The 16,587-nt window shown below is 41.3% G+C and overlaps 1 protein-coding gene across 2 annotated transcripts in view; it reads right to left on the reverse strand.

Annotated features, from left to right (window-relative positions):
• Nucleotides 1-289: 289 nt before the first annotated feature.
• LOC137284152 (dual 3',5'-cyclic-AMP and -GMP phosphodiesterase 11-like) overlaps nt 290-16,587 on the reverse strand; it is a 112,016-nt gene continuing 95,718 nt past the window's right edge. For both annotated transcript variants that reach the window (XM_067815841.1, XM_067815843.1), the window contains 4 exons: nt 16,019-16,082; nt 15,479-15,553; nt 1,471-1,554; nt 290-504 (listed from right to left, as the gene is read on the reverse strand). In XM_067815841.1, the coding sequence (XP_067671942.1) occupies nt 337-504; nt 1,471-1,554; nt 15,479-15,553; nt 16,019-16,082 (391 nt within the window). In that variant the 3' untranslated portion in view covers nt 290-336. The remainder of the gene's footprint in view (nt 505-1,470; nt 1,555-15,478; nt 15,554-16,018; nt 16,083-16,587) is intronic.

Raw genomic sequence — 16,587 nt, forward strand, 5'->3', positions numbered from 1 at the left:
TGAAAAATATGTTAATGTAGGCCACAGTCTCCTTGCTACGCAAAGTCCTTTTGAAAAATAAGTAATGTAGGCCACAATTAGTTGACAAGGCCAAGTCCTACCCGTAATTGTGCCAAATGTAAACATCTGACCTATAAGCCTATATGATGCAGGCATCACCAATCCCCTCTAGTGTTTAGACAGGATAGTTAGTCCCAACACCCTTGGTAGAGTTTGTTCACTGTGGCACCCATGTGAGAAGTGCCTTTCCCAGCCCAGCTGGGACACAGCTACTGGAACATGTAGTTGAGGTTGTGCTGATGGCTTGCTTCATGAAGTGCAGCACCTCAGTAACTGTCAGGACGATCTATCTTCATCTTCATCTTTGTCTTTCTCTGTGTTTTCTGGAGAACTCTCGGAGATCTGTTTCTTGCTTTGTTCTTCTGCTAGCTGCTGCCAGTGCTCCCTGTTCTCTTGGCAGCCACTCAGCAGAGGGTCCATATTTCCTGATACATGACTGAATGCCTGCGAGAACATCAAAACATTAGTCAATCTCACTCCTTACATGCGTTTAGTATTACTTGTAGTATCTTTAGTAATACCTGTAGTATCTTAAGTAATAGTTGTAGTATCTTATACGTTATAACCCTGCAGTGTACATCATAAACTAATGATCTCCACTTTGTATTCCTACAATGAATGTAATTTTGGAATGATCTTACAGCATCAATTTGGAAGGATTTTCCTCATTCATCTTACTCACACACCCTTCAGGGTACATAAGTGTAAGAAGGAGCTCTGCCATGATACACAATATTGCTATTAAGGAGAGAATATAGGGTTTTATTACTTGCTCATGAAAGAAACTACAGGGTAATATTTTCACCACAATATTTCACTAGTGTAATACCGCTAGACATATGATGTCATAATGATATACAGTTATGATGTCCCTATGCTAACACCTCTGTCACAGTGGTATTAGACCTTGCTTGACACACAGAATGCTGAGAGTCCTTACACTGTAGTCTCTGTCAATTTATTTTGTAGTAAATAGAATACTAATCTTGCTTCCACAAAACAACCATTTTAATTAAACTTGTTTTTGCTCATTTCATACCAAATCTTTAACTCGTTTAATAAAAATGTATTACACTATTTAAAGGTCATCTAGTTTCCTCAATATACAAAATCACTCAGTACCATATACCTAACTGTCACTTGTTATTTGTGAGCTCAGTATAAATTGACTTCATGCCATGCTAAGGTTTTGTTGTATATTAACCCTGCAAACTAATAGCATGCAATAATAATCACCACTGCTTAACTATACATATTCCCTTTAACTATTTACTTATCATCCAGAGAGAATCCTGAATCCCTCTATAAGTCTTTCAATAAGTAAAGGTATGATAGAAGGCTGCTCTGTTACACTGAGCCCTTCTCCATGCAGTGTCCCATGGTCCCACTCTTCTATGCAGTGTCACAAACCTCATACACTGGCATACAGATGTTGTCTATGAAGCCCACTTGCATGGCTGGCAGCTTGTCCTTCTGCGTCCGATCCATCATGGCCTGTGAAAATACAACCACATCAATCAAGAAGGTGTTCGCATAGCAACATCCATTCAAACTAAGGGTCAGTGTGGCACAATTCATCTCTCACATGACACCTAAATCTGGGCTGCAATAGCCAAGCCAAGCCAACCAAAAGCTATAATTTCAAGTTCACCTATGAAATTTCAAATGAAAACACATGAGATCACATATGCATATAACTTATAAAATTAACAAACTGACTGAAACACAAATATACCCATTCCAAATAGGACTAAATTAACCACATATAACCATTAATGTCACAAAACACAATATTTGCCTGCTATGATTTGTCCATCAAACTGATATATCATCTTAGTTCTGTTTTTGTCCTGAATTCAATGTAGCTCCACATCACATGGAGAGCTCAGCAGATGCTACTTAACACCACAACACATGGAGGGACTCTTTTGAGGTTGTTAAGGATGCAATTTTTTACTTTGCTAAAACAAAAGGAGTAGACATCACTTCTTAAACACTGATACAGTCTAAGTAAACTTAGACTCAAGTGTATTTTGTTACACTCCACCTCTGAGTCTAACAAAACCTAGTAGAAGGTCGCGTCAGGTAACCTTTGAGCGACAAATGGCCGTCCAATCAAACGCGAGACGGTTAAATAGATTTAACCAATCAGACAACGGCTACTATTTATGGATCGGATGGACTTTCAAAATATTCAAAATATGCATATAACACAGTTATTTGACCTGTAATATATATGCTTTGGGGTTTCTGTTGACATGGTTACCATTAACTAATATTTCTGCCAGATGACATCCTTGAATATTGCCCAAAACACTATTTAGAACCTTTTGGAGATAAAAAGTTCAAAAGGTATGTGCGAATGGCCACTTTCGCGATTTGGTAAGCTGTGTTCTGATTGGTCAGTCTCAAAGGTTACCTGACGCGACCTCCCATAAGGTTTTGTTAGACTCAGTAGTGGAGTGTAACGAAAAGTACTGAGGATATGTTTACTTAGACTGGCAAAGACATCACCCAACGTACACAATCAGCATCAACATGTCATGACAATGTGCTAAAAGTAATACTCAATGAAGAGACTTTCTGGCCTGAGGATGTACTTTGTCGCGAATGGGTGCCGAAACAATACTGGTACTCACAAGATGTCATCTCACGAAATGCTAAAGAAAAGTCCTGTTAGAGAATAACCAAGCCGCATCACTAACGGCTCTACTCCTAGTGGTCTTAATAATCTCACAACCTTTGGTACACGGAACATACATGGTCTTGGTAACTTTGAACCAGAAGCTTGGCCATTATGATGTCATGTTCAGCTGTTAAACTTGGCTTGACGAGTGTAGTGAAAGTAAATTGTCCCAAATTGATGAATGCTTTGGGTATATCAACAAAAACTCTACCAGGGTATCAACACGTCACAGGGGGTCTGGAGGAATTCTAATGCTTGACAGAAAACACATGAACTATAAGATGTCAGTAACTGACATAGGTGGATATGAACGTTCACTTTGTGTTAGGCTAAAATCATGTGACAGCGAAGTATATATAATTGGTGCTCATCTACCTTCATCAAATGTTTTAGACTAAACATATGTTGAAGCACTGCCCTCAAGTCGGTCAAACTATGCCAATGAGAGACTTCAACTCTGACTTGAGAACGCACACTGCACCCATGAAGAAGCGAGCTGCAAGTCTACGCAGAACCCTGACAGAGAGACAGCTATATTCTATTGTCCCCGTCGATGATGCAACAAAATACACATTCTGTACAAAGGATGGATTAACAAGCACTCTGATTGACTATGTGTTTGTCACCAAAGATGACCTCCACTGTGTAACAGGATACCTGATTGACACTAACGTAACCTACTCAGTGTCAGACCACCTTCCTCTCAAGATGTTCATGTATATACAAGGCAGCTATAAAATGTATGGCAGACAAATGCTTAATTGGAGAAAGGCAAATGACATTGACCTGATGTTGTACCACTATGAAACCGAGGAACATCTCTGGGAAACAACTGTTGTCATGTCTTCCTACTCCTCACCAACAGAGTACATCAACACCTTTAACGACATGATAGTGAACAGCCTCCATGAATCAACTAACCTCAGTATCCCCTGCTCGCATTTTCGTCCCTATCTCAAGCCATACTGGACAAGAGATAATCTAAAGTCGTATCATAAAGAAATGATATCTTGCCGGCTACAATGGTGAGAGACTGGTAAACGCCACAGCAGAGAAGATGCATCCTACATCAAGTACAAGGACGCAAAACAAGAATTCCTGAAGCAGCATCAATGCTCAAAACAACGTCTGAAATTCAAGGAAATATTAAAATCTGCAGAACTGGACATTAATAAATAAAAAACTACCTCACAAAACATTGGTTATCTATGCGGGTGTGCTCTGCTCTTGTAGTGGTAAATCCATGGAGCAGACCCATCTTGTTTGTGAGAAGCTCAAGAAACTCATCAACGTAAACCATAATCATGGACTTTACTTTGGAGGCCTAAATCCACTCTCTGCTGTACGTGTATTTTGACGCGCAATATTGTCCTCTGCACTATATGGCTGCAACACCTGGGGTCAACTATCACCAAAGGAGTACAAAATGCTGGAAATACCCCAAAGATATTTCAGTAAAAAGGTCTACCCAAGAAAACCCCAAATGAAGTTGAGCTAGACAGCCTAAACCTTAACAAAGGTTTACAATCCCATATTGACTCTCAATCTCTACTTCTTATTGGCAAACTCTGTAGAGCAAGTTACTGCTACTAATCTATATGTGTACTTATCGGCAGACTTGCTCAATTTAAATGTGAGCCTGCGAGTGCTAAAAGATGTTTCTATTCACCATGCTTTAATATGGTCAGACTGGTTGAAAAGTACAATCTCTCCAGTGACTTTTCTGAATATGTTGTTAATGGCAATATATTCAGTAAATCTAAGTTACCTGGCACTGTGGTGGAGAAAGTGCACTGCATGGATATGTCCCTCCTTACCAGCCGTATGATGAGGCCAATGGACCGATCAAGATATGTCTCTATCAGATCTCCTGAACATTATAACCGTGGCTGTTATGTTAACTTTATCCACATAAATTTAAGCAGCTGTCTCGTATTGTCTAACTTGCATCAACAAGAGTCATCAGAAGATGACATATCCCCCCGACCCCCACAGTGAGTGAGTGAGTTAAAATTTAATGTCACATCGGCAATATTTCAGCCATATCGTGACGGGAACGGAACATTAAAATGGAATATATGAGTATTATAACAATCAGTCGACGAAGGACAGTAAAACAACTAGAACATCACAGAAATGAATGTAAAACTAGTAGCTATGCCTAAAACAATTTATCTATAGAGGACAATACAATATAAAACCAGGCTATAGATTGCCAACAACTGAAGGTAGATCACCATACTAGGGACCATGGGGACTTACAGTACTTTTGCTACCTGCATGGACCCTAGCTGGATTTACATCATCCCCTCAGCCGTCAGCAATTTCGGAAATCTAGCCATACAATAAAAATACACTTATACTACCATTAAAAACGTGGAAATTTAGAATTTACTTTGTATGTTTGTGGACTTACGTACCCTCTCAGGAGGACAATAATTTTACAATACTTCAACCCCCTTTGAGGGTACAGCCACCAACAATTCAAGTTACTAATTCAAACTACCAGTCATTAAAATACATCTATTTACAGAAACATATTATTTAAAATTCAACCAAAAAATCAATTTCTTTTAAAAAACCTATAATTAAATGAGAATTAACGCTGGTAAAAAGATCCTTAATTGTTTTAACTGTAAAATACTTATCCCTTGTGATGGAGAATTCAACACAGTCAAGCAGAATATGCTTGACCGTGACTCTCTCATCACAAGGGATACAAAATGGAGGATCTTCACCTTCTAACAGGTACGCATGAGTGTATCTAGTGTGGCCAACACGACATCGTCGCAAAATAACCTCTTCAAATCTGGACTGACAACCCAAGTGGGTATAACCAATGTAAGGTTTTGTCTCATGTAATTTATTGATACCCACTTGGGTGTCCCACTTCTTTTGCATCAGATCACGGATATAAGATCTAATGGTGGCTTTGTAATCACTATAAGGAATAAGAAGTGGTGTCACAGATTTGTTGAGTGCTGCTTTAGCAGCAAGGTCAGCCAGTGTGTTACCAGAAATGCCTACATGGCTGGGTAACCAACTAAAGACGATGTCGTATTGGCCAGTAGCAAGATCATTATACAATTCAATAATTTCTATTAAAAGTGGATGTTTGCAAGAAATATTTTTAATAGCCTGAAGGCAAGAAAGAGAATCAGAATAGATTATATATTGTTTACGTTTCGGGTGTCTTTGAATATATTTGGCACAAGCCACTGCGCCACCGTCCTTGGACCCATCTGTAAATAAGGGTTTGTAATTGCTATATTTATGCTTTAATTGATGATATTCTTGTTTATATTGTAAGTCATTTGTTTCTGATTTTTTAAAAAATGTTAATGTTAGGTCAACTTGTGGCCTAACCAACTGCCAAGGAGGAGAAGAAAGAAGACGGGAAGGCGATATACTTTCCAGCTCAATACCGGCAGAAGAAATAAATGGTTTAATTCTGTGCCCAAGAGGTGGAACAAGAGAAGACTTTTTGTTATACAAATCCTCAAAAAGGGGATTGAACACACAGTTATAGGCAGGGTTAGATTCATTAGAATATAATTTAGTAATGTATTGTAAAGACAATTTTATACGACGTTGAGTAAGAGATGGTTCATCGGCCTCAACGTAGAGACTATTAATAGGTGAAGTTCTAAAAGACCCAAGGCAAAGTCTTAAGCCTTGATGGTGGACAGAATCAAGAAGTTTAAGGTTGCTGTTGCAGGCTCCACCATATACGATGGAACCATAATCGAGTTTCGAACGTATGAGTGATCGGTACAGGTGTAAGAGGGTTGCTTGATCCCCTCCCCACTTTGAGTTGGAAACAACTTTCAACAAGTCAAGAGCCTTCAAGCTTTTAGTTTTAAGGGACTTGATATGAGGCAGAAATGTTAAATGGGAGTCAAAGATTAGGCCCAAGAACTTGGCCTCCTTTACAACTTTGATGGGAGTGCCATCTAGAGATAGTTCAGGGTCCTTATGTGGTTTATATTTTCTGCAAAATGTATACAGTTAGTTTTGGATTTAGAAAATTTAAAGCCGTTTTCAAGACACCATTTATTTATTTTGTTTAAACACAACTGCAGTTGTCGTTCAATAGTATGCATATTTTTCCCACGACAAGAAATATTAAAATCATCCACAAATAACGATCCATCAATTGAATCGTTTAAAACTTTTGATAAACTGTTTATCTTTATGCTAAAAAGTGTGACAGACAAAATACTGCCTTGTGGAACACCCTGATCCTGATTGTAATGATCAGACAGGGTAGAACCCACTCGAACTTGAAACTGTCTGTCCTTTAAAAAATTTGCTATAAATTGAGGTAAACGACCTCGCAAGCCGTAGTCATGTAGGTCTCTTAAAATACCATATTTCCAGGTTGTGTCATATGCTTTTTCTAGATCAAAAAAGATAGACACAGCATGTTGTTTATTAATTAGTGCATTTTTAACAAATGATTCTAAACGCACTAAGTGATCGACAGTACTTCTGTTTTTATGGAAACCACACTGTATATCAGTTATAAGGTTATTTGTTTCCAAGTACCAAACTAGTCGATTGTTTATCATGCGTTCCATGGTCTTGCAAACACAGCTAGTTAATGAAATCGGACGATAATTGGATGGATCCGTATGATCACGTCCAGGTTTAGGTATGGGTACTACTATGGCGCCACGCCATGAGGGAGGAAAGTTACCCGATGTCCAAATATCATCAAAAATATTGAGAAGAGTTTCTAGGCAGGATTCTGGTAATTGCTTCAGGAGTTGATAATGTATGTTATCAGCTCCAGTAGCAGTGTCATGAGCTTGATCAAGAGCAGTATGGAGTTCATGAATAGAAAACGTTTCATTATAATCTTCCCCATTATCAGAATTGAAATTAATAGTTTTCTTTTCTTGTTGTTTTTGATATTGCTGGAATTTTGGTACATAATTTGAAGAGGAAGAGTGTTTAGCAAGGGTTTCACCTAGTTTATTAGCAATATCTGATTTATCAGTAAGCAATTGATCTCCATGTTTGAGATGATGGACAGTAGATTTAGTACCTTTACCTTTGATTTTCTGGACCATGTTCCATACCTTGGACATGGGTGTCTGAGAATTTATTTTGGACACATAATTTTGCCAAGATTGGCGTTTGTTTTGTTTAAAAAGTACGCCGCGCTTTAGCATTTAAAATTTTAAATTTATTTAAATTATGTACCATAGGATGGCGACGGAAATAATGTTCTGCCTATTTCCTTGCCTTCCTAGCTTGTTTGCACTCATCGTTGAACCATGGTTTTCTTATGTGTGGAACTACAGAGGAATTTGGTATACACTCATCAGCTATGGAATTCAGTTCATCAGTAAAACATTTAATAGCATCAGGAACGTCAATAAAAAGTTCGGGTTTAAGTTTTTCAGCACACAGTGTTTCATATAAAGTCCAGTTAGCCTTTGTAAAATTCCGCCTTGATGATGGAGGAACATCAGATGGAGTTTCAGCTTTTAATATAGTAGGAAAATGGTCACTTCCACAGAGGTCATCGTGGACTGACCATTCGAATTTATTTAATAGTTCTGAATTTGTAAGTGAAAAGTCGAGAGTAGCATAAGTCCCTGTGCCAGGGTGTAAATATGTGTTGGAACCATCATTATAAATACATAAATCATTGTCAGAACAAAAGTCCTCCAACAATTTACCTCTAGTGTTTGTATTTACACTACCCCAGGGTGGGTTGTGGCCATTTAAATCTCCCATTATAATACAGGGCTTTGGGAGCTGATCATATAGAGCTTAAAGATCGGTTTTGGCAAAAGCCGAAGATGGTGAAATATAAAGAGAGCATAGCGTAAACGCTACATGTAAAATAATTCTCACTGCAACAGCCTGCATATTAGTATTAAGTGAAACAGGGCTTTGAATAACGTCTTGTTTGACTAGAATGGATGATCCGCCAGTGGCCCTATCACCCAGAGGTGAAAAACAATGATATGCATTAAAATGACGAAGGTCAAATGCATCTGTTTGTTTTAAATATGTCTCTTGGAGACATAACGCTGAAGGTGTGAAATCTTGGACTAATAGCTGTAATTCATGTAAATTAGTCCTCAAACCTCTGCAGTTCCATTGTACAATATTATTGGAATAAACTATCTTTTGGGGGGATTTTTGGGGGATCTACCCCGCACTCTTTTGGAGGGCGGCAAGCTATGTGCCCTAGAATGGACGTTTTCAGAAACGTCCATATCTTCAAGAGACCCATATTTATTAAACAATTGAATTTTATTTTGTGACCCCTTAGGAGCTCTGCCACTTTGTTGTTTTGAAGCATCAGACTTAGGTTTGGGTTTAGTTTTAACAATTTGTTGTCTATCAGCTGTTGAATGAGACTCAGAGCGTGACTGTGAAGATGACTTATGATCAGAGGACTTTGATGTAGTAGGAAGTGATTCCTCAGTCTGGGATGATATAGCAGGGTTTAAAACCTGTGGGGAGTCGGAACTGACCCAAGTCAAGGTAGTTTGGCATCCTGTGGATGATTTTGTTATTTTAGAGCTGGATTCAGATGATGATTTTGCTACTGTAGCATAACTTTCTAGAAGGTCAGATCTCTTCACCAGTTTCTTTGCCTCAGAAAAAGAGATATTTTGGGTGAACTTTATTTTGTTAATCGCCATTTGCTCTTTCCATATTGGACACTGTTTTGACGAAGATGAATGGTCGCCAGAGCAGTTAGTGCATTTTTTAAAGTCACTGTCACAATCTTCTGTTGTGTGTGTCTTCTCACCACAGTGAGCACACACAACAGACAATGTGCAGGTAGATACACCGTGTCCATATTTCTGACATTTAAAACACCTGAGCGGGTTGGGGATGTAGGTTTCAACTTGGATATTGCAGTAACCCGCCTTTACTGATTTGGGAGCATTCGGCAATGAAAAAGAAAACAGATAGGTATTTGTTTGGATTGTTTCATTGTTTTTTCGGGTGGAAAAGCGCTTCACATACAGCACACCTTGATCCTTCATTTCGCATGCTATATCAAGCTCGGACATGTCAGCAAACAACCGATCACGATCTCTGACGATACCTTTACTTGTGTTCAAGGTCCTGTGAGCAGAGACCGTGACCGGAATGCCCACAAAAGATTCAATGTTCATCAGATTGGTTGTCTGCTGTTTCTTGCCACACTCTATTAGCAATGCACCCGAACGAAAGCGTCTAATGTTCTTGACATCCCCAGCAATACCTTGAATGCCCTTAGATACTGCGAAAGGGTTCAACTTCAATGGTGTCTTGTCCGGAGTCTCAATAACGAGGAAACGTGGCCAATACTCAATCGATAGAGACGGTCTATGAGAAGTATCAACGGGATCAATTTCAAGTGGACGTTTGGTTTTTTTGGGGGGTATTTCATAAGCCATGATTGGTGTCATATGGTTCATCATCCGAGCTCCCCACCCACCACGGAGTATCACAAGGACAATGCTAAAGCAAGCGGGCCTCCAGCTTGCAGCACCAAGGATACCCGGATGATATACTCCAGCAGAAGAATTAAGAGATTAATAATTCTACCAGATTGGCCCATGAGCCACCGCCTTCTGGCATAGGACTCTAGGCAAATTACAGAACAACATACTTCAAATTCAAAATGTTTTAGATTATAAAGCCAAGTCCAAATTTACAACGATTCCAAATGATATATGTGCATTGATAAATATAATAATGCCCCATGCACAGGGCTTGGCATGACCAGCCGATTGGTCGAACCGGGCCTATTCGACCACCCGTCTAGGCGAAGTCAGGGCCGAAGTGGTGTATTGAGCAACAGGAACACGGTTGCAAGCTCCTATTGCTCTCAACCACCAGGATCCCCTCCTCCGCCAACACAGGGCTGCAACCCACGGCAAACGGGTTGGTGCACCAAATATCCCCCCGGGTCCACTACGGGGATGTCGGCGAGCTCTTGGCGTTACCCAGCACCCACCGCGAGGAGGTGGCTCGCCACGGGTGCCCCGACCCCCACATATTTGAAAGGACAAATCATCTGACAGTTATTTACTGTGTTTTTAGACCAAGTCTGAATTGTTTCCATGAGAATTCATGAAAAATATAAATGTCATATATCTGTAATCAGAAAACGTCACCATTTCAAGATCTGTCTCCTATATCTACCAAGATCTTTTGAAAGATATGAAATGCTTTTCAAGTTGTGCTCCAGAAACAAAGTCCGCAACGTGTTCATGGAACCCAGAAAATAATAAATCACAAAAACCTGTAAATACCAAAAGGCACCACTTTAGGGCCTGCCACACATATCTACCAAGTTTTACAGAAAAATATTGAACGGTTTTTATTTCTGGTCCAGAAACGAAGCCCATTTGTCCATTTTGAGACTAAGTCCGAAACGTTTCCATGGAAACCAAGAAAATAATATATCACAAAAACCTGTAAATACCAAAAGGCACCACTTTGGGGTCTGCCACACAAATCTACCTCGTTTTGCAGAAAAATATTGAACGTTTTTTAGTTCTGCACCGGAAACGAAGCCCATCCCTCCTTTTTGAGACAAAGTCTGAATCATTTCCATGGAAACCCAGAAAATGATAAATCACAAAAACCTGTGAATAGCAAAATCACCGGTATCACTTTGGGGTCTGCCACATATGTCTACCAAGTTTTGCAGAAAAATATGCCAAAACTCTGTAAATAGCAAAAGGCACAACTATAGGTTGAGATTATTATATCTATCAAGTTTGGTCTAAAATTATTGAACGGTTTCTGCGTTATGCTCCGGAAACAAAATAATTACAACGGACAGACGAGGCGTCGACTATATCCCCCCGCATTACATGCCGTCTGGGATAAAAAGGCTTCAGTCAAAAGAATGCGCTGTGGTACTGTTGCTTATGACATCATTAAGCATGTATTCGTATGAATATGAAAGAAAGAAATGAACTGTATGAAAGTGTCACTGATATACTCAATGTAGATTGCTTCGTCAATTTGTGGGCAATCGATGATGACATTATGATTACATTTCTACTTGGTGGCTTTCCAGAATGTGTTGCTGACATTGACTTTGATATCTTGTGTAAAATAGTGTTCAGCAGAGAGGGCTCAGCAAACGCTATGCAACTCCATAACACATGGAGGGCTCCACAAAACCAACGTAACTCCATAACACATGAAGGGCACAGCAAACTCTACATAACTCCACAACACATGGAGGGCTCAGCAGACACTACGTAACTCCACAACACATGGAGGGCTCAGCAGACACTACGTAACTCCATAACACATGGAGGGCTCAGCAAACTCTACATAACTCCATAACACATGGAGGGCTCAGCAGACACTACGTAACTCCACAACACATGAAGGACACAGCAGACACTACGTAACTCCATAACACATGGAGGGCACAGCAAACTCTACATAACTCCACAACACATGGAGGGCTCAGCAGACACTACGTAAGTCCACAACACATGGAGGGCACAGCAGACACTACGTAACTCCATAACACATGGAGGGCACAGCAGACACTACGTAACTCCATAACACATGGAGGGCACAGCAGACACTACGTAACTCCACAACACATGGAGGGCACAGCAGACACTACGTAACTCCACAACACATGGAGGGCTCAGCAGACACTACGTAACTCCACAACACATGGAGGGCACAGCAGACACTACGTAACTCCACAACACATGGAGGGCACAGCAGACACTACGTAACTCCATAACACATGGAGGGCTCAGCAGACACTACGTAACTCCACAACACATGAAGGGCACAGCAAACTCTACATAACTCCATAACACATGGAGGGCTCAGCAGACACTACGTAACTCCATAACACATGGAGGGCACAGCAGACACTACGTAACTCCATAACACATGGAGGGCACAGCAAACGCTACGCAATTCCACAACACATGGAGGGCACAGCAAACTCTACATAACTCCATAACACATGAAGGGCACAGCAGACACTACGTAACTCCATAACACATGGAGGGCTCAGCAGACACTACGTAACTCCACAACACATGAAGGGCACAGCAAACTCTACATAACTCCATAACACATGGAGGGCTCAGCAGACACTACGTAACTCCACAACACATGAAGGGCACAGCAAACTCTACATAACTCCATAACACATGGAGGGCTCAGCAGACACTACGCAACTCCATAACACATGAAGGGCTCAGCAGACACTACGTAACTCCACAACACATGAAGGGCACAGCAAACTCTACATAACTCCACAACACATGGAGGGCTCAGCAGACACTACGTAATTCCACAACACATGAAGGACACAGCAGACACTACGTAACTCCATAACACATGAAGGGCACAGCAAACTCTACATAACTCCACAACACATGGAGGGCTCAGCAGACACTACGTAAGTGCACAACACATGGAGGGCTCAGCAGACACTACGTAACTCCATAACACATGGAGGGCTCAGCAGACACTACGTAACTCCATAACACATGGAGGGCACAGCAAACTCTACATAACTCCACAACACATGGAGGGCTCAGCAGACACTACGCAACTCCACAACACATGAAGGACACAGCAGACACTACTTAACTCCACAACACATGGAGGGCACAGCAAACTCTACATAACTCCACAACACATGGAGGGCTCAGCAGACACTACGTAAGTCCACAACACATGGAGGGCTCAGCAGACACTACGTAACTCCATAACACATGGAGGGCACAGCAGACACTACGTAACTCCATAACACATGGAGGGCTCAGCAGACACTACGTAACTCCACAACACATGGAGGGCACAGCAGACACTACGTAACTCCACAATACATGGAGGGCACAGCAGACACTACGTAACTCCATAAGACATGGAGGGCACAGCAGACACTACGTAACTCCATAACACATGGAGGGCACAGCAGACACTACGTAACTCCACAACACATGGAGGGCACAGCAGACACTACGTAACTCCATAACACATGGAGGGCACAGCAGACACTACGTAACTCCATAACACATGAAGGGCACAGCAAACTCTACATAACTCCACAACACATGGAGGGCTCAGCAGACACTACGTAAGTCCACAACACATGGAGGGCTCAGCAGACACTACGTAACTCCACAACACATGGAGGGCACAGCAAACTCTACATAACTCCATAACACATGGAGGGCACAGCAGACACTACGTAACTCCATAAGACATGGAGGGCACAGCAGACACTACGTAACTCCATAACACATGGAGGGCACAGCAGACACTACGTAACTCCATAACACATGGAGGGCACAGCAGACACTACGCAACTCCACAACACATGGAGGGCTCAGCAGACACTATGTAACTCCACAACACATGAAGGGCACAGCAAACTCTACATAACTCCATAACACATGGAGGGCTCAGCAGACACTACGTAACTCCATAACACATGGAGGGCACAGCAAACGCTACATAACTCCACAACACATGGAGGGCTCAGCAAACGCTACATAACTCCACAACACATGGAGGACTCCACAAAACCAACGTAACTCCACAACACATGGAGGGCACAGCAAACTCTACATAACTCCATAACACATGGAGGGCACAGCAGACACTACGTAACTCCACAACACATGGAGGGCACAGCAGACACTACGTAACTCCACAACACATGGAGGGCTCAGCAGACACTACGTAACTCCACAACACATGAAGGGCACAGCAAACTCTACATAACTCCATAACACATGGAGGGCTCAGCAGACACTACGTAACTCCACAACACATGGAGGGCTCAGCAAACGCTACATAACTCCACAACACATGGAGGACTCCACAAAACCAACGTAACTCCACAACACATGGAGGGCTCAGCAAACGCTACATAACTCCACAACACATGGAGGACTCCACAAAACCAACGTAACTCCACAACACATGGAGGGCACAGCAAACTCTACATAACTCCACAACACATGGAGGGCTCAGCAGACACTACGTAACTCCATAACACATGGAGGGCACAGCAAACGCTACGCAACTCCACAACACATGGAGGGCTCAGCAGACACTACGTAACTCCATAACACATGGAGGGCACAGCAAACGCTACGCAACTCCACAACACATGGAGGGCTCAACAAAACCTACACAACTCCAAAACACATGGAGGGCTCAGCAAACGCTACATAACTCCACAACACATGGAGGACTCCACAAAACCAACTTAACTCCACAACACATGGAGGGCACAGCAAACTCTACATAACTCCACAACACATGGAGGGCTCAGCAGACACTACGTAACTCCATAACACATGGAGGGCTCAGCAAACGCTATGCAACTCCACAACACATGGAGGACTCAGCAAACGCTACATAACTCCACAACACATGGAGGACTCCACAAAACCAACGTAACTCCACAACACATGGAGGGCTCAGCAGGCGCTGGGGGACTGTGGAACGGTATGTCTATATTTAAACCCTAAGCCTCAATTAAATCAATCTTATAATGGAATTTACACTTTTAGATGAAAAGAAAAGACAGCATATAAAGGAGGTTGTTTTTGATTCAGTATAAAATGTGGGAAACATCATCTCTCACTATAATAAAGAAGTTGTACATCCAAGTTGTGCATACAAGGTGATTTCTGTCAATAAACATAAGCATGTGAGTGAAAATTCAACTGGGAAGATCTGCTCTGTATACATTACCATAGGTTCTATCTTCAGCTCTGATCTCTCAATATCTCCTTGTTCAAAGAATTCACTAGCAACTAGTTCAGCAACCTGTTCAAACATAGAGGTAAAGCCTTCAATCAGCATGAACACAAACATATTTGAAGCATAGTAATGAGCATGGACAAAATGTGGAGCTCCAGTTGCACCACATAAAACTGATTATGCTACACTCTCATGATATGAAGCCATCCAACAGACACACCCTGATGACACAGATGGAACTGAGATGTATTGTCATGATACCAAACATGGGGATGATGTGACCAAGATGTGTTGTCATGACACATGGGGATTTGGGGTGGAGATGTTGGTTTGTTGTTTAATGCCATACTCAGCTTTATCACTGTCATATGCCAGTGGTCTGTAAATATTCAAGCCTGGACCAGACATCAAGGGCATTGATCTATGCAATCAGGAGCAGTTAGTGAGTCTGACAACCCAATCCCTGTAGTTGCCTCTTTCAACAAGCATGGGTTGCTGAACAGGGGAGTAAATTGACTGAAAAAATCTTACCTTTCTCTGCACCTCCCATGGTTTGGCAATGGCTGCAACATCTGAGGCAGTCATCATCATTGACCTGAGGCACACAATACCTGAACTATAACCTCAGTACTGTGGTTTCATATATGCTATCGGTCATTCTAACCTTTCTAACAAGAATCATCAGAAGATGACATATCCCACTGGCCAACACATATTTGATAGGACAAATCATCTGACAGTTATTTGATGTTTTCTTAGATTAAGTTTGAATCGTTTCCATGGAGGTCATGACAAATATATATGCCATATATCTGTAAAAAGAAAAAGGCACCACTTCAAGATCTGTCTCATATATCTGCCAAGATCTGTTAAAAGATATCAAATGGTTTTTGAGCTGTGCTCTGGAAATAAAGCCTATCCCTCCATTTTGAGACCTGTTTCAATGGAAACCAGGAAAAACATAAATGCCAAAACATTGTAAATAGAAAAAGGCACCACTTAGTGGTCTACCTCAGATATCTACCAAGTTTTGCTGTAAGATAGTAGAAACGAAGCCCATCCCTCCATTTTGACACTAAGTCAGAGTCGTTTCCTTTGAA

Source organism: Haliotis asinina, chromosome 5 (genome assembly GCF_037392515.1).
Source record: "Haliotis asinina isolate JCU_RB_2024 chromosome 5, JCU_Hal_asi_v2, whole genome shotgun sequence".
In the NCBI taxonomy this organism is placed as follows: domain Eukaryota; kingdom Metazoa; phylum Mollusca; class Gastropoda; order Lepetellida; family Haliotidae; genus Haliotis; species Haliotis asinina.